Source organism: Xiphophorus couchianus, chromosome 5, assembly GCF_001444195.1.
Source record: "Xiphophorus couchianus chromosome 5, X_couchianus-1.0, whole genome shotgun sequence".
Classification (NCBI taxonomy): Eukaryota; Metazoa; Chordata; class Actinopteri; order Cyprinodontiformes; family Poeciliidae; genus Xiphophorus; species Xiphophorus couchianus.
Genome location: NC_040232.1, coordinates 16,192,820 through 16,220,797, shown reverse-complemented (window position 1 = coordinate 16,220,797; position 27,978 = coordinate 16,192,820). Strand labels below are relative to the sequence as shown.

At 37.6% G+C, this 27,978-nt stretch overlaps 2 protein-coding genes across 2 annotated transcripts; both read right to left on the bottom strand.

Moving 5' to 3' along the window:
- Positions 1-2,731: 2,731 nt before the first annotated feature.
- On the bottom strand, positions 2,732-12,974 carry LOC114145027 (tetraspanin-5). The gene is made up of 10 exons (XM_028018345.1): positions 12,553-12,974; positions 9,751-9,801; positions 8,708-8,854; positions 8,445-8,615; positions 8,191-8,316; positions 6,572-6,619; positions 5,444-5,560; positions 5,291-5,352; positions 4,467-4,512; positions 2,732-4,358 (listed from the first exon to the last, which is right to left on the bottom strand). The coding sequence occupies exons 1-9, from the start codon at positions 12,634-12,636 to the stop codon at positions 4,500-4,502; spliced, it is 819 nt and encodes a 272-aa protein (XP_027874146.1). The 5' UTR covers positions 12,637-12,974; the 3' UTR covers positions 2,732-4,358; positions 4,467-4,499.
- Positions 12,975-14,264: 1,290 nt separating this feature from the next.
- On the bottom strand, positions 14,265-27,729 carry acer2 (alkaline ceramidase 2). Its single transcript, XM_028018341.1, has 6 exons — positions 27,301-27,729; positions 26,894-27,008; positions 24,981-25,122; positions 24,208-24,345; positions 16,930-17,067; positions 14,265-16,253 (listed from the first exon to the last, which is right to left on the bottom strand). Exons 1-6 carry the CDS (start codon positions 27,412-27,414, stop codon positions 16,067-16,069), a joined length of 834 nt encoding a protein of 277 aa, XP_027874142.1. The 5' UTR covers positions 27,415-27,729; the 3' UTR covers positions 14,265-16,066.
- Positions 27,730-27,978: the final 249 nt, after the last annotated feature.

Here is a 27,978-nt window from a genome sequence, read left to right as displayed (position 1 = left end):
ATGAAGCGTTCTGAGGAACTAAATCCGCCATTTGATTCAGGCGTGTTGGACCAGAGACACATCTAAAAGTGCGGTCCCCGAAGCCTGGATTTGGGGAGCCCTGATGTGGATTAAGCTAAACTCTGAAATAAGCCTGATTAAAAACAAACACAATATAATATAATCAGTGAGGTTTGCTTGTTGCAACCAGCAGCTAGTTCACTTTCATATGCTATAGGTCCATATAACAGTTTCTATCAAAAGAACATCTCTGAAAACCACCAATTAACTTCACCAAGTTCCTCCATCAAAGATTTTATAATAACTGTTGTAATTCTCAGAGAAGTGACAAAAAACATAAACAGAGAGGTCGTGCCTTACATGTTTAGCTAGTAGTAGCTAGTAGTTTTTCACCCATGGAAACCTTTCATACCTCCGTAGCTCTGGTTAATCTGATGAATGCTCCATTTCAGAAGCAACAAAACACCAACATATGTGTGTGCAGATATTACCAAGAGCGAATGTCAGTTCAAGTGAAAAGTATGATTACATCAGTGTGAATAAGCGTGGTATTATTCACTTTAGAGGTCAGAAAAGAAGCAGATATTACGAGAGCTTCAGGCCAAAGGTCAAAGCTTACGTTTCAATCAATTCCCTGATAGCACAACATAGCAGATAAGCTTTATTCACATTATCTCAACTGAAGATTGTCTGTGTCTGTGTCAAAAAAACAACAATCACTGCAGTTACATTTCCTAAACAGGTTAAATAAAAATAGCATCCTTGTAGTTTTCCACCACAGACCAGCCTTCAACCACTTCCTCTCTGTCACATAAATGGCTGCAGATCAGAGAAACAGAAAAACAGAGGGAGGATGCAGCGCTCTCTCTTCTGAGCCATATTTTTTTCAAAAATCCTAAAAAGTAGCCATTTTTTAAATATTTAATATTTCTCCTGCAATGCTCATATATTATAATTAATTGGTTTTATTATAATAAAAATATATTTTATCATTTTTAATTTGTAGATCTAACTTTGCTTAACTCCCATTTGACCAATTTGTCATTTGTTAGAACAGAAGGATAACAAAACTGCAAATCGGAGAAATATTTGTTTCAAACACTAGGTGGAAGAAGAGAGTAATGTTTCACACTCATTAACATTAATAAGGAAAACAGCTCATTTGTTAAACATACTAATAAGAAAATGCAAGCCATGATGTTTGTTACTATTTTGTTTCTAATGGTGATGGAGATATTTTAGAAAGAAAATGAAAAAAAATGTTTAAATGGATCTAAAAATATAGGCAAAGAAACAAAAGTACTCCATGAACATTTTACATTTTTCTCATTACAACCTCAAATATATGTGTGGCATGTACAGTACAGACCAAAAGTTTGGACACACCTTCTAATTCAATGGGTTTTCTTTATTTTCATGACTATTTATAAGGCAAGAAATCCCACTTATTAACCTGACAGTGCACACCTATGAAGTGAAAACCATTTCAGGTGACTACCTCTTGAAGCTCATCAAGAAAATGCAGAGTGTGTGCAAAGCAGTAATCACAGCAAAAGGTTGCTACTTTGAAGAAACTAGAATATAAGGGGTATTTTCAGTTGTTTTACACTTTTTTGTTTAGTGCATATTTCCACATGTGTTATTCATAGTTTTGATGCCTTCAGTGTGAATCTACAATGTCAATAGTCATGAAAATAAAGGAAACTCATTGAATTAAAAGGTGTGTCCAAACTTTTGGACTGTACTGTATATGTATTCAGCCCCCTTTAATCTGGCGCAGTCAGATGCCACCTAATCTGACTGTAAATACAGTCTATCTGTGTGTAATTTAATCTTAACTATAAATACAGATGTTTTCGGAAGGCCTCAGAGGTTTGTTAAGAGAGCATTAGTGAACAAACAGCCTCATGAAGACCAAAAGAACACAACAGACAATTCAGGGATAATGTTGTGGACACTTTTAAAGCAGAGTTGGATATAAGACAATAGCCAAAAGCTTTGAACATCTCACAAAGTTATGGAGGAACTGAAATATGTGAATATCCCATATTTGGAGATGAACACTAACACTGTACAGTACATCTCCCTGAATGCTGGTGTTGGTGACAAAAGTTGGCAACATCATGCTATGGGGATGCTTTTCTTTAGGTCGTTTTTTTTTTTTCTTTGTGTTTGATGGTATTCTTTTGCTGTGTGATATTCTGTTGTATTATGTTTAGATGTTTCCTGTACTGGTCGTTGTTGAAGATTAGAATTTGTTCTCAATCAACTTATCTGGTAAACTGAACCAGAGTAACTATAAAAGGGTTGAAATCAAAGCATATTCATGTTATAATAAATGGCTGAAATCCAGACAACAAAGCCTGTCGTGAAACTCTGGCAAAACCTGAAAGTTTATGTCCATATATTCCCTCCATCTAAGGTGATGGAGAGGATCTGGAGCAATTTTGCAAAAATTAAAGGTATACAAAAATATCAGTAATTGTAAAGCTAGTAAAAACGATGTGTCCTTTTCTTCCACTGTACTACTTTATATTGCTGTGTGCAATCCAAATTTATCCCAGTTGGTTTGGCCTAATCTCATGCCATGTTTTGGTTTGGTTTTTAGGTATCCTGTTTTGCTCTTGGTATTGTTTTGGTCAAAAGGATTTAAAAACTGTTCTTTTCCAGCTTCCTGTCTGCATTCCCGTCCTCCTCACTAACACAAAATCTCAACAAAACTAAACCCAGAAAACGTACAAGGTGACATTTATTCAGATGCTTGCAAACATTTACATATTTTACAATGTAAAGTCACTGGGAATAGAAAATGCACCATCTTTCAAATGACATTTATGAAAGGAACCGTCTAACCCTTAAAGGGTAATAACTATTATTATGAGAAACATACATCAGAAATTTTATTTTTGTATTCAAGTCAAAATACAGAATTTTACAGCCAAAATTAAGAATCTTAGCAATTTTACTTCCGTCAACATCTTAGAGTTGAATGAGGAAGTATTTATTTGTTTTCCAAGAAGACGTTGGATATTTACAAGAACTAACATAGAAAACAAACAAAAAATAAAAACAGATTCTAAGCAGAGATCACAAATATGGCACTAGATGGTGAGAATTAATGTGATTAGCAAACACAGACAATCAGAAGCTTCTATTGAAAAGAAAAAAATCTATATTTTTAAAAACCATTTCTGGTTTATTAAAGTATCTACATGAAATCCAGTGAACTGAGGAAACAAATGTTTCGAAATGACAGTTTTGTCCCACAATATTTCAGTTCAGCCCATTATGATGCAAATCATTTCAAAGCAGAGGGAAGATTTCCAATAAACCCGCTGCTGGAGCATGAAAGGACTTTTTACATGCAAACACAGAAACAACGGTATCCCGGCACAGACTGATTTCAATATTCTCCTCAACCAAAACTGCTGGTGGAAAAGCTGGAGAGTTTTATGAGCCGGCTGTAAATCGCATCTACATGCTGTTAAAGGGGAGAAGGGAATCAGCATGCAATTAATTATGGCACTTGAGAAATTACTTTAAAAACATCCGGCTGAAGCAGGCGATATCAAAGGAACAGTAATAAGCCCACATCTCTATCACAGTTAGCTTGATTTCATCAGTGGAAATAAGTGATTCGTAATAAAAATGAAAGAAAATAAAACTCACAAATATCTCCAGTTGTTCTTTCCCAATTAAGAAAAGAGGAACAAAACCAAAACGCTGAAATTAACTTCATCACTGTTTCATGATGATTAAAGTGCTTCAAGCTGAATTTGGGTTACACACTGCATCCATGCATTTGGACCTTTTCTGTCACTATTGAGCTTTTTAAACTTTACGCTAATCGGTGACATGACGCTGTAATCCCACAGAAAACGCTTCGCTAAAGTCACAGTAGCTTAGAGCAGAGTCCATTAAACGCTGAGCAAAGTGCCGGCCAGCCAAGTCAAGTGTAATGATTCAATAAACACTGTGAAATACTAAATCAAATACATTTGGGCAAGCCAGTGATCCATCAGAAGGCAAACGGCATGCGGTGCATTTCCAGAACTTCTTTCATCTTTGCGCACAATCCTTCCATGCAGCAGTTACAAGCTGCAGCTGTAAAAACTCATTTTCAATCTCACTTTAGTTCCTTGTGCACAAATCACCTCCCTCCTCAGCTCCTCCATGCAATCTTTTTACTTTTAGAGCCGCTTGTATGGGGATGAATTAGACGGTTTATGGTGCTCTGCATCAGAGCTCTGAACAGATTTCAGAAATAGAATTTCATTTAAAACGACTCGTATCAGTTTGTAATTAACTATTTACATGAGACTGGTGGAATCTTGGCTGATGGTGTCCAAACTTCAGTCCTGCAGAGAAAAGACAAAACGAAAATGTCAGTCCACACACGTAGGGCGGAAAGGGAAAAATGAAGCGAATACAATGAAAGCAGAGAGATTTAATCTCTCTGTGTTTACCTGATGCATCCCTCCTGCCACTGTGTGTAGGTCTTAGGTGAACAGACTGCACACAAACAGAAGCCAGAGTGAAAAGAACAATGCCTCCTTAGGTTTGCAAATAATAGAACAGCACAAAGTAATACATAATTACAAAGCTAAAAACCCTTCCTGATTTTTTCTTCTAAAACACATACATATAGACCTTATTTAATGCAGCACAAATGTTTGATTTTATTAATGTAAACATACAAATTGAAGACAGTGTGCTGTCTGGAGACAAACTCTTTCCAAGTGGCCTTACTGATCCTCTTTCTTCGTGGCATTTGTAGTTTTGTCAACGCAAAGTAAGCTAAGACCTGGTGAAAATCTGGTCCTGTTTAAGACTGGCTAAGGTCTATAATTAAGAGGATTATTTTTTATGACTTTTTGAGACCTTGCACAAACCCAGTAAGTATGTTTGGTGTGAAACAGCTGGTCCGTTCTTTCATCCACTCTTCAAAATCGTGATGGGAAAGTCAAGAGAACGTGCCAATAAAGCATTCAAGACGTTTAAGCTGCGTGAATGAGAAGCATATGATGTACATGCCATGATCTGTGCCTAAATAAGTTAAAAACAGCTGGAGCTGTGACCAGCAAAGCTTGATGGGAAACAATGTTCATCGTGTCACCAAGAACAATGAGAAGGATGATAATATCACCAAAGTTGAGGTTAACTTTAAGGAATATTTTCTCCAAGGGTGCCAATAATTAAGGAGCGCTATGGAACAATTTGTCCAGGCAGCTCAGAGTCCTGCGGCTGAAACTCACATCCCACTTTTTTGTAATGAACTATTGTCACTTACCAGCTTTCTCTCACAGCTTCAATGTCGCTCACAAGATTCTGTGCCAAACAGATCCCAAATATCTAAGAACAGACACAAACAGACCAGATTAGGATGATATTAGAGACAGGAACACATCAGATGTAAGATGGGTTTTTTCACACACTTCCCCACCTGCAGTAATGCAATTCCGATGAAGATGCCCGCCACCACGGTCAGGTTGTCTTGAAGCCACCTCTCAAACTGTGGGACGCAGCCTTTGATGTAAATGAAGTTTCTCTGCTCTGAGTCCTAAGAAAACACACACATTCATGAGTTAAACCATGAATTATTTTGATTCTTATTTCATGCAGAAATACTGTTGGGTCTGCATGTTCTTTGGTAATCCTTAAGGTCATGGTTACCTTTGATGGGAGCACATGGCTGTATTTTGATCTCTTGGTCTCCTTCTGAATGAAATCCCTCTAATATTCCCCACTTGTTAACAATAACTCAGCTCACTGTTTTCCTGTTCTGAGTCTTGTTAAAACTGCCCCACTGCAGCTCAAATGCAGGGCCAGGAAAACAAACAGAGCCTTCTCCTTACATTTTGCTGCTATGGAGAACAGCCAAAGCTAATGACGGGGGGAGGGGGCGTGAGGCTCAATTTGCATTGCATTGCTGCCGTGTGAGTAATACCACACGCCGCCCTGAGTACTGATGGAGAGCCAGCTGCTTCATTTTGAAGACGGAGGAGTTTGGAAGCGAAATGAAAGAGGATTATTGTGACCAGGGTGGAGCTGCCGATGAGCTCACGCCACCTGGGGCCAAAGAACTGAGAGCCGTTCACACTCTGCCCTTTACACTTTTATTGCCACAAGAGCTTTCTTTATGAATATCTCACTATAGTTTCTACAGTTAAGAACAAAATTATAAGCTTGGAGGATTTAGATTTCAAATACATGTTCATTTGATCAAGAAGGTCTGATAGGAAATGAGAGAGGCGGCCACCAAAGACAATGAAACAAGTAAAAAGAGTATCATTTTGTTTTAAAAAGTAATTACCTTTTTTAATTTCCTTTTAATAAAAAAAAATTGGCCCATTCGACTCTTATACTCTTTGAAATAATCGTGAAATACATATTTTTTGGCATTAGAGCAATGAAACCGTCCCTGTAATAGCTAACCGTGCTTCCACCTGATGGATGATGAGCTTTAGCTCCCTCCGCAGTTGTTTTTACCAGATTCACTCCCAAACCATAATACTACAGCCATGGACAATTTGGACTTGCCTGTAGTTCAGAGTTTGTGTTTACAACTCACCGACTTTGCACGGATGTCATATCCACACTGCGTGTTAATGACGTCCTCCTGTGAAAAAAGGAAATGGTTTACAATTTAATTGAATTAATCATACTGCTGCAATTTGAATGGAAATAGAGAAAACACATTGATTTTGGGAAAATGCACGTTTAAACGATTATTCTTATGAAATTTGGATTTATTATTATATAAAAAAGTGAGTCAATTCAGGTGGGGGGAAAAAAACACCAAAACAATAACTGTAAATATCCTTCTTTTAAAGTTTATAGGCATCTAATCAGTTGTTATTAAGCTCTCCAGCACTTATTTAGGCTGTTGTTAAAAGGATATCATTTGTGCTACCAATTTAAAGCTTTGATTATTAAAAAAAGAGAGAAACTTTAAAATGTTAAATTTACTTGCATATTTCTCTCCTTACAACTGATATGGATAAAAACTATTTGAGCTTTCCAGAAGTTTTTAACAGTTTCAAGTCAGTAAAATCCAAGCTTTTACACTCTAAAAATGTGAACGACGCAACCTACAGGTTATTCACAAAAAACATGACTTGGCCATAAGCATGTAACCTTAAATAGTTCATGGTATTAAAATGTCAATTTGAGACTATCAACTTAGAGGTCAAAATAAATAACAATTAGAACATGACTTATTCATTCAGACTTTAACATCTTGTGAACTCAAGTGTTGAATTATGTTTAGAATTGTGTTTTTATTAGCAAAGAAAGAAAATATTTTGATTGATATTTTTACAAGCAATTTCTGTCAGCATTTTGAGAAGTTACAGTTCTGCCTTATAGTAATAGCACAAGACAGTAACTTCAAGGTGTGTTTTCTTGGGTCCAATACAGTTGTTAGTTGTAAGTAACAACTGTAAGAGTTATTCAGTGACCTGCAATTTTCCACATTGTTGCTAGTTGTCCCTGCATCCTTCAAACCAGACTTCTGAATGATTTAACAACTTGTTTCCAGTGGAGCTAAAGCATGATCTGTAGTAGCCCTTTTCTTACCATCACAGTTTTATCAAAACCATTAGAACAAGCAAAGCTCATTTTAGCAAAATGTGACAGAAATATGAATCAAAACACATGTTTCAAATGCATAAATTATATCACTAAAAATGATTGAGTCTAGCCGTCAGTCCGAGTATCACTCCAGGAAACTTATTGCTGAATATGTCCATGATGATTTTCTAAAGCACCGCCTTGCCGGGACAGCAGGTCCTGCCGCCGCTTTCATTAAAAAGAGTGCTTTGCTGCAATATTTTTGCTGTCAAGGCTGTGCTTACTGAGCAGCTGTAGGAGTGTGTTTTTCTGTCCAAATGAAAACAAACTAAAAAAACAAAATCCTTGGTAAAGGTCTCCTCCCTTCTTCTTTCAGACTTTCCTGTATGCTGAGTCTGAGGGAAATAAACATTGACGCTTTAACTTCCTTTTGGAAGATCGCCATCACAGCTGACATTGTCAGGCAGCTTTCTGTCATCTGGAAACCTTTTACAACATGGTCTCCACTACTGACCATGTTTCCTACTTCATTTAAACTCTTAAGAGAAGAATCAACATACTGTGCTCATTGCTATGTGTTACTAGTGAGACTAAGGAATGCTTATAAAAAATACATACAGCTGGATCTTTGGTGCAACAGGAAAAGGGCACTCCACATTTCTCACGGCTCGGGTTGGAGTCGGTGCAGTTGAAGTAAATGTTCAAATTCCAGTCATCAGCTCCAAAAGCTCCACAGCACTCCCACTGCAAGGTCAGAGAGATGTAAACAAAGCTTGAGATGAATGTCAAAAAGTCCCACATCGCTGATCAATACGGGGTCAAATAGTATCGGGGAGAAATCAGAGAAGGGATTGAAAAAAGCTAGTGCTCACATATTCCTGTGTGAAGTCAATCAGGTTTTGAAGATCAATGTCATCCCTGTAAGCTCGAATGTTGTTGTTAATGAAAAAGTTAAGCTGATTCTTTATCCAGTCCTTGAAAACGAAGGCCAAAACTCCTGCGGTCAGCTCCAGGAAGAAGATGATACCCAGGAACACTGAGAACTAAAATACAAAAACAGTCACCATTTTAACATCAAGATAAGCGGAAAGTAAAAGTGGAACGAAATCTCCGAACAAGCCTGGAGGCAACATACAAACTTGAGAAGAAATGAGTTCTCCCGGAGCGCTCCAATGCAGCCAGCGAAACCGAGGATGAACATCACTCCCCCAACCACGAGAAAGAGCCACACCGGGTCAAACCCCCCCAGGTCAGTGATGGATGAGATGTTGGAGAGAACACCCTGGGGAGGAAGCACAACTTCTTGAGCATTAGAGATTCACTTTTAGCTGTAATTTTGGCCTGTTTGAAGGCAACACTTTCTCCCAAACTTATAACATGTAACTTCCACTGAAGCAGAGGATCATGATCCTGAATGAGGAGATTATAGCAATAATATCTTTAAGGTTATGTGAAACAGTTTCAATAAAAAAATGAAAAAACAAATGTATCAATTAGGCTAATAAAATTGCAAACTTACTATCAGATAAATTAGCTACTTAGAGATAAACAACATTTAAATGTCTTTAGCAAACAGGAAACAAACCCAGCAAAGACGAGTTTGTTGTCCTTCTGTTAACCAAGTTTTTAGCTGACTACTCCAAAGGAATCAAGTTTTTTGGATTTAAAATACAATTGTTTGTCAGCATATGATATTTTTGGTGTTTTTCATAGATCCAGGCAAGAAGGCAGAATTGTCACAGCCTGTAAGAAACAAAGTACCCACTGATTGAGCCCAATATTGGGTCTTTGCTAACCTAAAGTGGCAAATTCCTTCACATGACAACAATATGTTCTTTATGAACAAGTACTAATAGTACATTCATAAATGTTCTTCGCATAAAGTGTGGAAATGGCTGAGCGCTCAGAGTCCCACTGTAACATTAGTACAGCACAATGAATCAGTCTGCAAAATGAATCGGATCAAATCCTCTCATTGTTCTTCAGGATGTCTCACAGGAAAACACGACATTCCTTCCTTATTCAGTAAGGCCACTTTTACATTCCACCCAGCCATTCGGATACAAGTGAGAAATTAAAGAAAAATAATCTGCTGATTATTTGCAGATGTTGCCGGGTGTGAAGACTTGTATGATTAGCTACTTCCACTTCTGCCTCCTAAATATGTAACACACCCACCTTTTCGCTCCAAGCCCACAAGCCGATGCCAAGGAAGGCTATTCCTAGGAACTGAAAGAGAGGGGAGACCGGAAAATAGAGGGGTTACTTAGTGTTGACTACAACATGTAGACATCACACAGGAGCACACGGAAAGAGAACACAGACAGACTTTTTCTGGCTGTGGTCCACGGCTACATATTTCCCATCCCAGTCTGCAGAATCAGCAGGAAGCTCCCACGTTAGGAAGCATCTTTAAACTGTTTTATGATGGGCGTTTAGGAAAGCTTCCTGCCTAGTGTGCAGAAATTCAAGGATTTGGATCCGAGAATTTTTTACCTGATTTGGTGTATTAAGATGTATCTCATGGTAATGTCATGTAATTAAGCATATTATCACATTAATGGCATTAAGTTTTAACATTGAGTGGTAATTATTGTCTACTACAATAGCAGTGGTCTCCTTCCTGGGCCTGTTGCCTCTTTTACCTGATTTCTGATAAGGCGAAGAAAGGATGGGTGATGGATGGATTATTTTCAATAACTTCAAGACATATTATGATTATTTATTGTTGAGGGCGATGATGACAGCCTGCTGATGGTGGTCATTTCTGTCGGTCTGCCCAAGGGAAGCTTTGGCTATAATGGAGCTTGCTACCATTTGTGAGTGAAAGTGTGTGTATGAATGGGTTAATTGTCTGAAAGTGCTTTGGAGTCCTCTGACTTTATAAAGTGCTGTAGAAATGCAGGCCATTTACCATATGTGGAGTTAATCACTGATAAGCTCCCTTGTTTACATTGTGTCTGGTTTTATGTTATCCAAGAGAGCCTAAATATACAATCCCAGACGATGTTATCAACATGTCAAGCCAACATTAATTATCAAGGTTTTAAGGGTTTTTATAGGCCTTAGCATGATTTTTGTTTAGGTTCAAGAACATGGATGGTGATAATAATTGTATGCCATCTTGGCCAGGTCTCCTCAAAAAAGAGATGCTAGCTGGAAGTGACTCTTTGTGTAAATTACATTTAAATCTTCCATCTAAACCACACTGTCCCAGGGCTTTACCTAGCTGCTATTTATCTGTTTTCTCAACATAACGTTCTCCATATAGTAGGTCAAACAAACATATTTTTGCAAGTCTGTGTTTAAAAAACATTACAGCACTGTCCAACGTAGTGTCTGAAATTAAGATGGACCGATGAGGCTTTTCCTGGCTGATACAGATTTCGATTTTCTTTTAGGTCTGACCTGGCTACTGATTTTTCAGATACCTATTTTATTTATTAAAATTATTATTATTTATTTAATTGCCACTTAGGTTTAATTAAGCCTTTTTGAATTTGATTGAAAAAAAATACTAAAAAATATAAAAGAGCAAAACCAAAGAGGAATACCCAGATGGTGGAGCATTATAAATTAGCAGCAGATTCCCAGATCAATTTAATGAAGAGTTTACTCTAGATTCATTAATCCACCTCAAAATAAGTTCATTAGAAACAGTGTTATGTTGCCTGTTAGGAAAAAAAAATTTCTTTATACTTCAAAGTGAATATTTTTAGGGGATTTATGTCTCTTGGAGTGGGATTTGTAGTTAAATGTAAAGTCTGCTGGACACCTTTTGACCAATGTGTGAATTTAGGTCAACAAACGCTCTGGAAAAAGAAACGGGTCACATCTGCCTTAACACAATGTTAAGATAGGTCGAACAGTAAAAACATAGATATGATTTGCATTAAGCTGCATTTTATTGACTTATTTCTATCACTAAAAAATGGCATCACTGTTCTCTGTGAGCTTTAGAATCTCAGCCAATAAAACGGTAAATCAGGTGCCAGACCTGATCGCCTGATGCATGATACATAAAATATGGCTATTGCAATATTTCACAAACAGACTGTAAATTGTCTGTTTGCCTACTGTGAATTGTTGCAGTTGTATTCAGAATGACTACACCCCTAACCATACAGCCAAAATCACAATGCAAATGTTTATGTCTAAGAGCACATAGTACGTTAGAATGGCCTACTCAAAGTCCAGACCTTAAATTCAATTGAGAATCTGTGGTTTATAAAACTTGTAAAACTGTTCACAGAGATTTCATCCACTCTGACTGAGCTTGAGCTGTTTTGCAAAGAAGATTGGTAAAAAAATATATATATATAATAAGCAGATGTGCATAGCTGGTAGAAATATCCCTCACAGATATGCAGTTGTAACAGCTGCAGTAGGTCATCTCTTAGGCAAAAGACAAATGCAGGCCATATTTTTATCTTTAAGACCGCACACACTCAACAAATTCATATTTATAAAATAAATAGAAACAGTAATTACAGCTGGAAAACTGTCATATTTAAGTTTTTAGGAAAGCTTTGTACATAGACACTCGTTTGATAGAACCAAAGGTTTCATCTAAAGGGGAAATATTGTCATTTTGAATCCAGTTCTCATCTCCCTTGTCAATAAATGCCCTTTCTGATCAACACATCTTAATAAAACCAGTATGACTTCAAACCTAACAGCACTGAGTAAGGTGGTGTTTAACCCGGGAGGCCCACGGCGAAGTGTTGCATGATGTGTTTGTTTTCCTTCGTGGGAGCTCCACGCTGCTGCACAGCACGACCAGAGATGTTGACAGGTCTGAGCGTACTTTTCCCTGCAAAAACGTTATCATTGCGGCCGCAATCAAACAAAAGCGAAGGCGTGCTGATAGGTGACAAAGGGAGCAAGTGCGCGAGAATAAAAACCTGTTCTGCACAATTCAGAGAGCCGCGAGAGACACGGTGCATTAGAGAGAGGGTCTGGGCAGCAAACGGGACTCACCCAGAATATGATGTTGAATCCGAAAATGAAATACTTGATGCAGCAGCTCACTTCCTGAGCTTTGAAATGCTTCCCTGACATCATCTGGACGGCTTCGGGTTCAGAGTCTCGTCCGCACCAATGGGAGGATTCGCATCGACGCTTCTCTGATGTTTGACAACAACCTGGTGGCTTGGGTGGAAACACCCTTTAATGTTTTCAATGGCTCCAAATTTCAGCGGCTCATTGGAAGCATCATTCTGCGTCTCCGCGGAGAAAAGGCGCAGATGGAGCTGCGGAGGGCGGTCGGTCAGTCTGTCGAGGGTCCAAACATACCCACTCAGGACACACAAAGAGGACAGCTTGAGTGAGTCCACTGTGAGAGCCTGGTTAGAGATGGTGGTCCCCCAGCTGACCCGTAGTTCAGACCAAAGACATAGCGGTTGTCATCTGAGGGGCATTTCTGAGAGCCAATCAGATTATGTTGGTGTTTTAGAGGGCGGGACTTCCTCTTGGGCCCACGGTCTAATGTAGGATATTATCATAAATATGTATTCATGTCTATAAATATTGCTCCCAAATGTCTTATTTTTGTAATATTTTGCTAATTTACTTGAACTACATAATAATAATAATACTAATATTAATAATAATATTAATCATCATCATCATAATTATATAATAGTAATAATTGTAGTAATAATAACAAAAATAATAGTAATTATTATTATTGTTATTATTATTATTATTACTGCTACTAATAATAATAAACTTATCTGTATTAAGAATTATTATTATTGTTATTATTATTATTACTGCTAATAATAATAATAATAATAATAAACCTATCTGTATTAAGAATTATTATCATTGTTGTTATTATTATTATTACTGCTACTACTACTACTAATAATAATAATAATAATAATAATAATAACAGCTATTATTATTACAGATAATATGTTATCTGCATCACCAATAATTACATTATTATTAATATATATTATTGTACCCCTCCCGACCTCACTAGGGACAAAGGTGTTAGAAAATGGAATGGAATATATTATTGTATTATTATTGTTATTAATAATATTATAATTAGTAATAATAATATATATTATAATTATTGATAGTGACTCTTATTATTAATGTTGTTGTTGTTAATAAAAACAGAACTTGGGTTATTACTTCAAGCTGTGACTTTATTTTTAACAAAGAACACATTGTCCTACAAAGACGGATTGTAACTTCAAACTGGAAATCATATGACTCAGTAAATCTTCTGGGAGTTTTCTTATAAAGTGGATCTGTGCTTTTTCTTTGACAGGAATACAGAATTTAGGTTCTTTATTCCATCTGAGCTCATCGTTTTCTGTTTTAGTGTTATACTTCGGTAAGCAACTTATTATTGTACCGTAATAGAAAGCGGATTCACTAAAACCTTTACAGTGTAGGTTGTAAGAATCCTAAGGCTGTAATGATTCAGTGAATTTATATCAACAATAGTTGTAAGAGTTTCGAACACGTAGCAACGCCGCCGTCTAGTGGCAGCTTCTGTTATCTCATTTAACTGTCGTTAAGTAGAGAATAGAGTTGTAAACCTGATTTACAAAAGGTGTCAAAAGCTCGTCTCGGTTATAGGAAAATAAACCACAATGTAACTTATTTACATTTACCATAATATTCAAACTTTATGAGTCAGCAGTTGGACAATAAAAACAAAAGTAGCCATGTTCAAAATTTGCTTTGTTTATTACAGAAAATATCAAAACTCTAATCTGCTACAAATATTTGTGTACAAAACAGGATAATTTATGAAAATAAATATTTCTGTGCAACTTATCTGTATTAAGAATGCAAGTGGAGAAACACTGAGATTCATACAGATTTGAGCCAATAACAATATTGTCAAGCATCACAATACAGAACGCATCATTTAAAGCCCTGCTTTCTTTACACTGGCTGCTTAATGTGATGCTGATTCGCTTCTTATGGCATGAGTGTTTTCACTTTCACTGCAAGACACAGTGAAGTCATCACTTTCAGCCACCTGTATTATTCAACGGGTTGTGCGTTACACTGCAGGTACTATTGGTATCTCTTCACATCATCAATCCTCCCTAAGGTTTCGCTAAAAAAGTCTAGCAGAACAAAAAGCAGAAACACTGTAAAATGGAAATAGAAACAGATTTAGGTTAACGACAAATAATTTTCTGAAAAAATATTGTCTCAGAATCATTTTTGTTTTGTTTTTGAAAATGATAACCCTTCATTGACCTTTTATGATTGCACAACTTATTTCGACATCTTTAGTTGCTCAAAATATTTGCATGCAGTTCGAGTGGAAAAGTCAAACAGTGTGAGGCGTTGACATGTCAAACAAATATTTGAGAAGAAAAAACGTAAACATTTCTTATCCTTTGGGATTGGCATTTCATTTAGAAACATCAAAAGTACATCCCTCTATTTCATACATTGGCAATTTTTCAAAAATGACTCCAACATAGTTTTGGTATAATGGAAAAAGTAAAAAAATATATTAGACTTGGCTCATAGGCGCCAAAACAAACTTACAGAAACAATGCACATTCACTTGCAATTACTATTCCATTTTTTATATCTCAATATCTTGGCTGAAATGTCTTTGCATTATTTTATATTGCCTTAACCTTGAGGAGAAGCCACTAGGTGAAATATCTAAATTTGAAATTAAGTATAATAAACCTGGTTAACTCTTAAATACTAACATTACAAGACGAATTTTTGAGGAAAATAGTTTATCAACCATGTTCTAATATCAAAATCTAACTCTTTATTTCTGTTTCTTGGCAATATGCTGTGTTCACCACAATTAAAGGTACCACCTTATATACAAATAAAGTAAACACATCATGTTCTTTGGAAAATAACTGAGTATTACATTGATATTTTGCAAAATTACTATCAGGGTAGCATGCTTGAAGTAAGGAACACATCAGGTAAAAAGAGGCCTAAGGCTTGGTGTGAATTATGTTCTTGTTAGGAACCAGCTTATAATTTCAGAGTCTTCTGTGATTGGCTTGATTTTGTAATAGTTACAGGTGGTGAAATTATTGTTACTAAACCTGGCACCAGCGAGTTGCTATAGTAATAATCATCGAGGCAGCATAACGCTTAATACTGAGGTTTTCCAACATTTAGAACATCTACAGATAGATAACTGCAACACTATCACTCTGAGAAGGTTACACGATATCTCATGCAAAGCCTGAGTATAGGTGTAGAACACTATAAAGGTTTGTTGGCTTTGATATGTTATATAAGGAGATACCCTGCATCATATTTCACAAACTAATGACATCAGAGTTGCATAAATCCCTGCTCTGTCGGGATTCAAAGAGGATTCCAGAGTAGAAAAAAGTTTATACTCTTTGACAAGTGCATCGTATCTTCCGGTCAAATCAAAAAGAACACGACGGGGGCGACATGACTCACAGGTGGCCTGCCATAACATGCTGGTGTTAAAAGTGTAGAGCTGAGACCTTCTAAGGCCACCTTAAGTCACCTTGATGGATGATTTCTTGTGGACGCAGAGCAACGAAACATATGGCACGCCGATAAAGGCCCACTTCTCGTTGGGCCAGAACATGATGACCGGCCCCTGCTCCGGCGCCTCGGTCGCCACGTGGAAGTAGGCGAAGCAAACGCAGCCTAAGTAGGAGGCCAGACAGATGAGGATGTGCCTGTGGGAGCAGGAGCAGTATCAGTAAGACAAGTGTAACAATGGATTTTTCTTTACAGTCTAACATTCTGACATTCTTAAAGAACCTTGCAAAGGCAACCAGGTCAATGTATTTTACTGTGATAAAGTACTGAGTACAAAACTCAGTAGAAAACTGAGCTGAAAGGAAAATCGGTTAAACTTTTCTTTTTTATTTATTTGTTTTACAAGTTGAAATCTGAAATGTCTGGTGTATTGATGCTCCAAAATAAAATCCACTGCAAAATAAATTGCCTGTGGTATGTCTGTATGAGTTTTGAATAGAAGCGTATCGACAAACTGACTTTTTCTTCTTTGTATAACAACTCAAGTTTAGATTGGATGAAGACCATCTGTGAGCATACACTTTCACGTCTCACCACAAATTCTCAGTTGAATTTCAGTCTGCTGGAGGATGAACCTCCAAAAAGTCTCAAGTATTTTACAGCCTCTATTGTTCTTTCTTGCCTGTTTTTAGCTACTTGCATCTTCTCATCAAAAAGGCAACCCCCCAGAGAATCACCAGGTTTTACAATTGGGATGGTGTGTTCAGGGTGATCATTTAGTGCATTTAGTGCAATTAGTCTTTAAATTTTTGATTAACTTTGATTTTCCAAATAATAAACAGTATGAGTTCTCCGACTTGACTCTGAGCTCACCAAGCACAATGTAAATAGGGGAAGTTGACCGATGACCACATTTCGCAGAATATCCTGTCGCTGATCCAGCAGAGCAGAGCCAATGCCCACCAGATCCCAGAAATCAGCCCGAGCTTGAACACACGCGAGTTTTCACACCTGCAATGAGAGTGAGATGAGAAATGTGTGCAACGCTGAACACACACACAGGTATGTATGAGGGGCCGTTTAGGACAAAATTTACGTTTTGTCTCTCACACACTACCAAAAGGTCTCGCATACTCCAAAAAAATAGCCACGCACACTCCAAAAAATTACGTTTTGTCTCTCACACACTACCAAAAAGTCTCGCATACTCCAAAAAAGTAGCCACGCACACTCCAAAAAATTACGTTTTGTCTCTCACACACTACCAAAAACTCTCGCATACTCCAAAAAAGTAGCCACGCACACTCCAAAAAATTACGTTTTGTCTCTCACACACTACCAAAAACTCTCGCATACTCCAAAAAAGTAGCCACGCACACTCCAAAAAATTACGTTTTGTCTCTCACACACTACCAAAAAGTCTCGCATACTCCAAAAAAGTAGCCACGCACACTCCAAAAAATTACGTTTTGTCTCTCACACACTACCAAAAAGTCTCGCATACTCCAAAAAAGTAGCCACGCACACTCCAAAAAATTACGTTTTGTCTCTCACACACTACCAAAAACTCTCGCATACTCAAAAAAATAGCCACGCACACTCAAAAATTACTCACGCACATTCAAAAAATACTCAAATTGCGTATACACACACTACTAAAATGTCACACACACATTCACAAACGTTAACTTTCTCGCTCACATACACTACTACCAGCTCGCGCACATACACTACTACCAGCTCGCGCACATACACACAAACGTTAACTTTCTCGCTCACATACACTGCTACCAGCTCGCGCACATACACTACTACCAGCTCGCGCACATACACTACTACCAGCTCGCTCACATACACACAAACGTTAACTTTCTCGCTCACATACACTGCTAACAGCTCGCACACACACAGACGTTTATCTCTCACATACACAAGACTAAAGTTGAACACACACACAGTACTAAGACTCGTTTTATGTATGTGTGAGAGCGAGACTTTTTTTGAATGTGTGAGAGCGAGACTCTTTTTGAATGTGTGAGAGTTGTCACGGAAGAGGCGGGGCATAATTTTTGGATCAAACTGCGCATGCGTAGATCCTAAACTATAAGTTTCGATTGTTGACTCACTGTATGTTCTATTACTTAGTATATTTGTGCTTTTAAATATATATAGAACGTTTAACTTTCTTGTAGATTAAATGTGCTATAGAAATAAATGAATCTGATTGATTGATTAAAAATAGCAAAATTGCTGTAGTACAATCTGTCCACTGGGTGCCAGTATTACAGGAATTATTAACCGGCGCCAACTAGTGCCGAAGAAGAAAGAGTTTGCTATACCGAACATGGCTAACTCTAATTCGAAACGAGAGAGAATTGGTCAGGCAGCTGCCATTTTAAACAATTAGACTAAATAAATAGCAATTTTGCTATTTTTAATCAATCAATCAGATTCATTTATTTCTATAGCACATTTAATCTACAAGAAAGTTAAACGTTCTATATATATTTAAAAGCACAAATATACTAAGTAACAGAACATACAGTGAGTCAACAATCGAAACTTATAGTTTAGGATCTACGCATGCGCAGTTTGATCCAAAAATTATGCCCCGCCTCTTCCGTGACAACTCTCACACATTCAAAAAGAGTCTCGCTCTCACACATTCATAAAACGAGTCTTAGTACTGTGTGTGTGTTCAACTTTAGTCTTGTGTATGTGAGAGATAAACGTCTGTGTGTGTGCGAGCTGTTAGCAGTGTATGTGCGCGAGCTGTTAGCAGTGTATGTGCGCGAGCTGGTAGTAGTGTATGTGAGCGAGCTGGTAGTAGTGTATGTGCGCGAGCTGGTAGTAGTGTATGTGCGCGAGCTGGTAGTAGTGTATGTGCGCGAGCTGGTAGTAGTGTATGTGAGCGAGAAAGTTAACGTTTGTGAATGTGTGTGTGACATTTTAGTAGTGTGTGTATACGCAATTTGAGTATTTTTTGAATGTGCGTGAGTAATTTTTGAGTGTGCGTGGCTATTTTTTTTTGAGTATGCGAGAGTTTTTGGTAGTGTGTGAGAGACAAAACGTAATTTTTTGGAGTATGCGAGAGTTTTTGGTAGTGTGTGAGAGACAAAACGTAATTTTTTGGAGTGTGCGTGGCTATTTTTTTGGAGTATGCGAGAGTTTTTGGTAGTGTGTGAGAGACAAAACGTAATTTTTTGGAGTGTGCGTGGCTATTTTTTTGGAGTATGCGAGACTTTTTGGTAGTGTGTGAGAGACAAAACGTAAATTTTGTCCTAAACGGCCCCTCATAGGTATGTTTCACTCTCAGAGAATAAAAGCTTGTCCAAGAAAACCTGCACATCTAAAATAAAATGGCTAAAAACATCAATGGACAGCAATGGCCCAGTCAGTCACTTCAGAATTAATGCAGATACTTTTTCATACAACTACAGAGCAAGTCATTTTTCCATTGCAGTTTAATAATTACATCTAATGCAATAATTATCAGAGTCTGTCACTCTAAATGTTGATAATTATCTTGGTTTAATTTCTAACAAATCTATAAATGGTTTATCTGTGTGAAAAAATTTATTATGCATTTTGTAAAAATCTAGAGTTTCGGGTGCACTCACTTTCCATAAACCTTTCCATTTTGCTTCAATTGTTATAGAAATAACTAATAAGTAAGAAATAAGTACATAAGCCACTACATGGTGGGATGTGTTGTGTGGGTTTTTTTTTTTGCTTGAGGTTATATTTAATTTACTCTTACAGGCCATATTATTTACATATTAAAACCACAGAGGATGCACTCTGGTATAACTGTGACTTCATGGTGAAGAAATATTTCACTGTGTGTCTAATAAGAAGGGTGTTTTTGTCTTAAATAGTCCCTGATGTTGCCACATGTGGGTGTTTAAGAGGGAAAGTTGTATGTAATCCCGACATAAATAAACATCGCCTGACCTACAAAGATGTGCTAATCCAGAGTGCCACTGATAAGCTATTCTTAGTGTTGTCCTCCTTAGAAATCCTTGTGACACTGAGGCAGAGACATGGAGGCCTGACTGTGACAGAGCTGTTCTGATGACGCAGCAGTGCGGCAAAGACAGTGTTTCAGCTTCTCTTCTGGTGGAGTCGCACTGTTTCACTGGTCCCTTATTTGGTGCCATTGTTTCAAGGAGAGAGGGGTCAAAAAGCACTTGAAACATGGTTTCAGTTTTTAACCTTTGTTCACATTGAGGCTTATTGTGGGCACTGAAATAATTGCAGCGCTAGCTGTGAGTTTGGTTGAGTAGACCACAAGAGTTTTGTTGTTCTGGTAGAGCGTTTATGTCCATGTTTGTGTGTGTGGTGCTGGAGATGTTCTTAAGAGCTAATAGGTCCTTGTTTAACCAAAGCATTGTCCCATTTTCAGCACAAGATGCCTCTTGTTCTTAGTGCAAGAGGGAGGATCAGCTCCTCTAAATCTGAAGCCATAGTTCTCAACCAGAAATCACTTACTAGGTATTTTTGGTCAAGTTCCTTGTGCAAATATCTTAGTGCACTTCAAATAAGCCAAAGCTGACTTACAAGTAACTTTTCAACAAGACATAGTAGACTGTTTTTGTAAATAATTCCTCAATATTGATGAAACAACTAAATGTATCATAGTCACTTTATTATGTTATAAAATGACCCTATATGCCTTGAAAAGCAAATGTTTACAGTCACTGGTTCATAGCTCCCATCCCTGACTAATGGTCGTCATGAATTGATCATGACTGAAGAAAAACATCCTGGATTCAAGCTGGAATGAAAAGGATCTTTGTAGTGGGAAAAGAGCTCCATCGCCTGGGACGGAGTTTGAAGAAGAGCTGCTACTCTCCCGCTTTGAAAGGAGTCAGCTGAGGTGGTTCGGGCATAAAGTGTGGCAAAAAGAAAAATCTATATTACTTGACTCTTTCTGCCTACATTTTTATGAAGGGAAAAATGTCAGCTGATCAGCCTTGCTGGTAAAGTGTCTCTATGTTATGTAACCGTTTCAAGGAAACAGGAAAGGCGCAACAGTGTCTCATTAGCAACAGGAACTGGTAGAATAAAAAGGGAAAAAGTCATTAAACCATCATTATAGCTCAGATATACACTAAATGTTTGTATTCCCATAGAAGAAAATTCTGACTGTTCTTAAAACTTTGCGCCCCTTGGCCTCTATAACTTAATGTACAGATTGTCCTCGGTTGGCTAACACCTCTTCCTGCCAACGAAAACTATCAGCAGGCTGCAGGATATCTGCTGTCCTCTCATGTTGCAGGAGAAACGAAGATAAAAAACGACAGAACTAGGAGTCCCGTTTGGAGGAAGCATCGCTGAATGTGCTGGAGAATCTGAGAAAGAAAAAACCTTATTTAGTGCAACTCTTTGGAGTTGTTAACCTAGTGGAAATATTTTCTATTAATGATGCTACAAATTGCATATTTAATGTCAAGAGCCCAACTGAAGCTATGTGAAGAACTTAGTTTGAGTGCTCTGATTCCAAACACCCAAAAACTATTCTTGTAACTCAAAGTCAGCAGAATTTAGGAGACAGAGAGAGAAAAGCAGAAACACTTGACCTGCTTTTATTGCTCTCCCATCCAAAGTCACAACTTTAAAGGTAATATCTAAATTACAACTTTCTTTACAGAACCTTTTGGAATGTTTAAAGAAAAACAAAATATTAATATTGAAAATAGCCAATGGCAACTGTTCACTTTATGATGTAGAATCTGTGGAGCCTGTTGGGTTTTTTTTGTTGTTTCAAAAGTACCATTAATCTTGGTAGAGTGTGTGGCATCTTAAATTTTTTTGAAATACCTGCAATTTTGCATTTCAAAGTCTGATGCATTCTGCTAGCGGACTGAATATGAGAGAACCCAGGATGATATAGAAAAATCAATAGAGAAACTGTTGAAGATCTCTCTCTGTATGCTCCAACTTTATGAAATGTTACAGAAGACTAAGTGTTGTCTTACTGGCAACAGGGGGGTCATACAAAGTATTCAATGCTAAGGTAGCAATTAGTGTACCAGAAATTATTTTTTTGAAAATTGTTTTCCTACTGGCTTTCATGCTGCGTAATCAGACAGGAAATGAGCAGTGAGAGAGCGAAAGAAATGCAGCAAAGGTCTCAAGGTTGGAAACTGAACCCCCCCAATGGCCTTCACAAATGGCACGCCCACTGCAGCTTAAATACTGCACCAAAAAAATCTTCCTATCATGATATATTTTCCATTCTTGAAGAATGCAGAGTAATGTAGACAAAGTAACAGTTGGATTTGTCTATAGTTTTAAATTTTAATGTAATACGTTTTTTGTTATTTTTATTTTTTAGTGTGCAGTAAAACATATGTTTATTTTCAGTTTTTTTCATCATTTCTTCATCTTCTCTGATAGTGACAACACATTTCATGGCAAAACTCTGACTAGAATTTCTGCTTTTACACTGTCAGCTTAAATAAGCGCTATATTGTCCGTCTGAAAACACCGAGCACTTTGTTTTTTTGTGCAGCTGGAACTCCGTCAAAGGGGGGCCAAGAGTCACAGTGTAGAAAAGTCAAACAACAACAAAACAGTATGTTCTTTCTGAGGGCAGGAGTCCATCAGCCATGGCTACAGGAACTATGTCTGGTCTTGCAAAATAACAAGAGGCTTCGACAGATGACTGGTGCTGCAGTAATGTCAAGAATTAGCCAGAAATTAAACAATAGGTGACCTAATGTTTCAGGACTGATGCTTGGAAGTTTTGAGGGGGAAAGCACAACATGTAGATACTGAGACAGAGGAAATGCCTAGAGGCTCTCACATAGGCTCTCCCTTTGACACAAACAAGGAGTTTGTTGGAAATGTTTTCAGGGACATATGAGCATAAAAATAATCTATTAGTCGGGATAAGAAAACATGCCTTCAACATTAAAATTGCAAGAGATTGAAGATCAAATGTTATTGTGCTGTAGACGGTGAAGCCATTAGGGTTTTCTTACTGTTCTGACCTCATCATGTTATTGCTACATACGGCACTGTGCCATAGTGATGAGTCGTCCTTTAAGTCTTGTTCCTAGATCCAAGAAGTCTTGATTAATGGTTCTTCTGGGTTTCAGGAGGTTTCACTCCTTCTCTTTAGGATTTTTTTCTCACTCATTTTCAGTCCAGCATTTGTCTATTTTTGAAGGAATTTTTTGTTTGTTTTAGCCATTTAACTTTTGATCCATAAATCATTAAGGCATAAAGAGACTCCTAAACCCAAGGAGTGTTGTGCCTCCCTCCACACCCATCTACTGTTATTTCATCCTAATGTATTTCCATTGTGTGCCATTAACCATTTGTATGCATGTACGGTACTTAGATACTGCAAATAAATAAATTAGAAAAATGCTCAAATCTTGAAACTAATTTAAGTGTAATTTATATTTTTTTTCATAAGATCTTAAATCTTATGAAATGTCACATGACCACATTTACTTAAAGGAAACAATGAGCAAATGATAGACAAATTCCTTAAAATTATTAGCTTCCGTTCTGCTTAAATACTGATTCAATAGTGACAGCAATAACAAAACAGTGAATGATTTATGACAGGAACAAAGGACTTCAACTAAAAATCTTGGGCAATAAATTTAGGAATAACAGGAACAACTCAAAAAATATTTTGCAGCTTGAATTTGAATGGCAAATTCCTAAACCGGCACACTCATAGCATGACTCACAAGTGTAGAGAAACAATGTAACAGACACAAAAACAAGTTAGAGTTGGAAATGAGTCAGCGATAGAAATGGCATAAACAAAACCAGTCATTTTCATTAAGACAGTGTTTCCCAACCCTGGACCTCAAGGCTCACTGCCCTGCATGTTTTAGGTATTTCCTTGCTTCAGTCCAGCTGATTTCAATTGATGACTGATTAACAGGCGTTTGTTGAACTGCAATCAGTTGAATCAGGCACATTAAAGCAGAGAAACCTCTAAAACATGTAGGGCAGTGTGCCTTGAGGACCAGGGTTGAGAAACACTGCTTTGAGATATTATGTAGCATTTATTGCTCATACAAATTTTACTCCGTTTCTGATTTACTCATGCAGAGCAGAAGGTTCACGTTTCGTTGTATCGTGTTGTGTAATGCACGCTGGGATCAGATAATCTCTACTCACCTTTTAAGCTCAGTGATAAGCAGCGCTGTGCAGGGGATGCCCAGAGCCATGAGCGACAGCGAGTTGACCACAGGTTTAACAAAGGCCAGTCCGGTGGTGATCCCAGACAGGATGCCGATGACCATTTTAAACCTTAAACTACATAAAGAAGCAAAAAAAGCAACAAGAATATGAAAATCTCTGGATGGCAGCCTGATTGAACTGTTTATTCACTTGTAGTTTGTGTTGATAATGCATTCCTGTCTGTTAGTACTTTATGAACAAAATAATTTCACTTGTATTAAGCAAATCCAGGTCATTTACTCTAGTTGTGCTATATTAAATTAGACCTTTTACTGTATTTACACATTGTGCTTTGCTGTCATTTCATTTTCTCTCCATGTGATTTTAGCCAACTCTTGTTCTTTTTTACCTGCATGAGGAAAAGAAAGACCACTAAATTCAAATAATTCACTTGGTTCAGCTGCCGATGAGCAATAAACAGAGGAAATGTTAAGCGAGAGCCTGCAGCAGGAGAGCTGCCATCAAGTCTCTGTGACAATACAAGAAGTACAGACATGTGATGCTGCTTTTACTGGTGTCAGCTATCTTGGATGTGCCTATATTTAGATATAATGAGTCATAACAGTAAATGCATCATAAGAGAAGCCAATGACCCATAGTAAACTCCACTTCTGTCTCTTAAAAAAGATAAATAAACCAATTAGCCTTTTCCTTACATCTCAAACCGTGTTTCTGCTTCCTATTGGTTTCAGTTGGAATGATCAACATACCGATTTCTCCTGAACATCTTTGGCAGGTATCTCTTTGGAAACCACATGGCGATGGCGCACATGAGGACCCAAAGAATGGCCAGCTCATCCAGCATTTGGCCGAGGAAGCTGAGTGTGGCATGAAAATACGTTGACCCAATGCCTGTGAGAAAGAAATTTGCAAAGATAAATAAATTCTCTAGTCTTGTACAAAGATTCTACCAAGGTATGGGTTAAGGATTAAAGAAAGGTTTTTAAAAGATTATATTTTCAAAACATACTCATGAATCTGCCCCTATGGTTTAAAGTCCTTGTAATAAGATACTAGAGAAAGATCCAGAATGACATTAATGTCGCAATTCCCCTTCCCCACCTGTTGCTGCACACCTACTGTCAGCTGAATGAACACTCCTTAAGGCTTTATGCAGTATATATATAAAAATTATAAGTGCCCTTATTATTAATTTATATTATTTATAATACTAATAATAATACTACACACTGAAATAAAAAGAGTGACTAAAAAATCTTAAATTCTGCTTGCTATTAGCCTATGAATCTGCCCTGTTTCTGAAAAATGGAACCAAATGCCTCCTGGTCTCTTCTTTTTCCTTTAGCTGTAAGGCAAATTGTTTACAAATGAGCTGAAAAATGTAGTCTCTAAAACACTATAAATTATACAAAGTGGCTCTAATAAACTGCAGAAGAGGAGGGTTAAAAATAATGTAGTTGGAAGTATAAACATTTACAAATGTTTTTTTAATTGTACATCTTGTTCTAAAAAGGAAATCAATATGATTACAATATCAAGTTAGTAGATCATAGCTTCATTTTTAAGCAAATATTGTTAAAATGAATGTCTGATTTATAGATCACAGCAGTGAATGGAGCCGTTGTGTGTGAGTGGGGTGCCTCGTTCTCTCAGCGCTGTTTGAAAACATGCAGGTTGCATAGTCAGCAAAGATAACCAGAACCACCCAGCCCTCCCCTCACCAGTTCCTGAGAGGTGACCTCAGACTGTGAGAAAAAAATCCCACAGAAACACTGAGCAGAATCGTTAATCATGTAGATTGCAGCAGTAATCACATCTAAAGTCACATTTCCTCGTGTCTTCATCTGTGTTAGTAGGTAGCAGGACCTCAGACCACTGGACAAAGATCAGTATGTTCATCAAGTGTTTTTTTTATAAATTTGTGCTGAACTCTGATCTTAATTGTTCATTTTTGAAAATTAACAATTATATCATGCCCCCAATTATTTTTTGTGAGCTTTATTAATTAAAAATATACATGAACACCAGAGTCAGTGAAAGTTCATTAAGGAAGTCAAGTTTATTATTAAAATGCTAAATTTCCAAGAAACATACTATCCACGCAGGCATTTCAAATTGTAATATAGCGTACATGGATATTGCAATTCAGTATTTTGTCCAGCTTACATTTTTAAATAATTGGATTTAAGATTATCTAGAGAAACACACACACACCACCAGAACCAAACATAAAAGAGTGACTGAGTATCACGGCATAGTTTGTAGCACAGTTACATTATCAAGGCTTCCCTGCGTTTACAAAATGATTTTTGAGTAACAAAGAAGACAAGGTTAATCAAGGAGCAGATGGTGGAAATGCCCCCACCCTGGGATGTGGGTTCTGATCTCAACTTGTATCCTGCCAGTCTGAGATTACATCGGCACACAGAGGACACTGAGGCAGACTAAGCAGATAACTCTGCATATTCCAAAAGACTTTTCAGCAGCCTACCAGATATGAATAACAGAGAAGAATCTGCTTTTTTCCACCTGTGGTTTCTGTTTGTACCCACAAATAAAAACTATTTGCTAATTTTCTTTAAAAAAAAAAAAAAAAAAAAAAGCACTGAAGCTGACTGGGCTGCTCATCCTCACTATGAAGTAGAGGAGGTCATTAACTTACCGACCACCACCAGCAGAATCCAGATGAGGTAGATCCCGCTGTTGAAGTGCTGGGCATATTCACGGAACAGGAACATCAGTATAGGAGGCAAAACAAAGAACAAGATGTTGCTGATCTGAAATGAAATAACAACGCTTTGAGGAAACGACACCATGGCATCAAATCAACATGTTGCCCACTGGGTCCTTGAGCGCAGCTGAACTGGAGAGGAGAATATTTAAAGCAGATTAACTTTTGAAAAGTCTCCTTAACTCATAGGAGCCTTAATTATTGGTAACACGGTGGTGTGTTGATGAAGTGTTAGAAGGCAGTTTATGACAGAGCGAAACGAAAGCAGAGCAGCCCCGACTGTAAACAAAACTGCATTATGCAAAACGCTGTTTACTCGACAGAGACTTCATACCGACCGTGTTGTAAAATTCAGCGATGCTGGGGTAGATGAGGTAATTTCCTTCACACCAGTCGACATCGGAGCTGCCAGCCTGCAACTGGTCCCAGAAAATCGGGTTAACGTTGCTCATGTCTGGACTAGTCCTGTAGAGTGGACAGCAACGCTGTGCAGTCTGTGGTCCTCCAGCAGATTAGAGCAAAACAAAACAACAACCGGGGGAAAGTCAGTGGAATGAGCCAGCTCGGTGGCTACACGCTAGCAGTTTAAAGTCTGGATCCTGAGTCGGACTGTGGACAAGTGTTGATGTCGGGACTCGCTCCAGTGCTGCATTTTCACTCAGTCCTTCCTTCCACAAAGCCTCTTCTCTGCTCTTCGTGACGCTCTGCCCCGTCCTCTGACAGCTGCTCACTCTGGCCTCAAAGAGTGTTCACACTGTGCAAGAGGACTCACTTCGCCCTGCTTCCTTCTCCGGTAAAACCGGAAGTGTTTGGTGTTTTCTTAACACTTATGATTGAACAACAGCAACAAAAAAAAAAACATGGAAAAGCATATGGTTTATGGTTCGTCATTAATAAATTCAATCTTCCGCTACAGCTGTGAAACTGATCAATTTGTCATGCTTATGTAAAATTGCTTGTAAATTACGAAAGATGATTAAAGCTACTAGGGAAAAAAAATCCTGTTTTATAATAAT

What these genes read in the sequence shown, in the direction of transcription:
- LOC114145027 (XM_028018345.1), bottom strand. Translation starts at nt 12,636, where the DNA reads ATGATGTCAGGGAAGCATTTCAAAGCTCAGGAAGTGAGCTGCTGCATC. An exon ending in TGTGGGCTTGGAGCGAAAAG is followed by an intron (nt 8,855 to 9,750) that starts GTGGGTGTGTTA and finishes CTTCCTCCCCAG; the next exon opens with GGTGTTCTCTCCAACATCTC. An exon ending in ATGACATCCGTGCAAAGTCG is followed by an intron (nt 5,561 to 6,571) that starts GTGAGTTGTAAA and finishes GTGTTTTCTTAG; the next exon opens with GACTCAGAGCAGAGAAACTT.
- acer2 (XM_028018341.1), bottom strand. Translation starts at nt 27,414, where the DNA reads ATGAGCAACGTTAACCCGATTTTCTGGGACCAGTTGCAGGCTGGCAGC. An exon ending in TCGCTGAATTTTACAACACG is followed by an intron (nt 27,009 to 27,300) that starts GTCGGTATGAAG and finishes ATTTCATTTCAG; the next exon opens with ATCAGCAACATCTTGTTCTT. An exon ending in AAGATGTTCAGGAGAAATCG is followed by an intron (nt 24,346 to 24,980) that starts GTATGTTGATCA and finishes TTCTTTATGTAG; the next exon opens with TTTAAGGTTTAAAATGGTCA.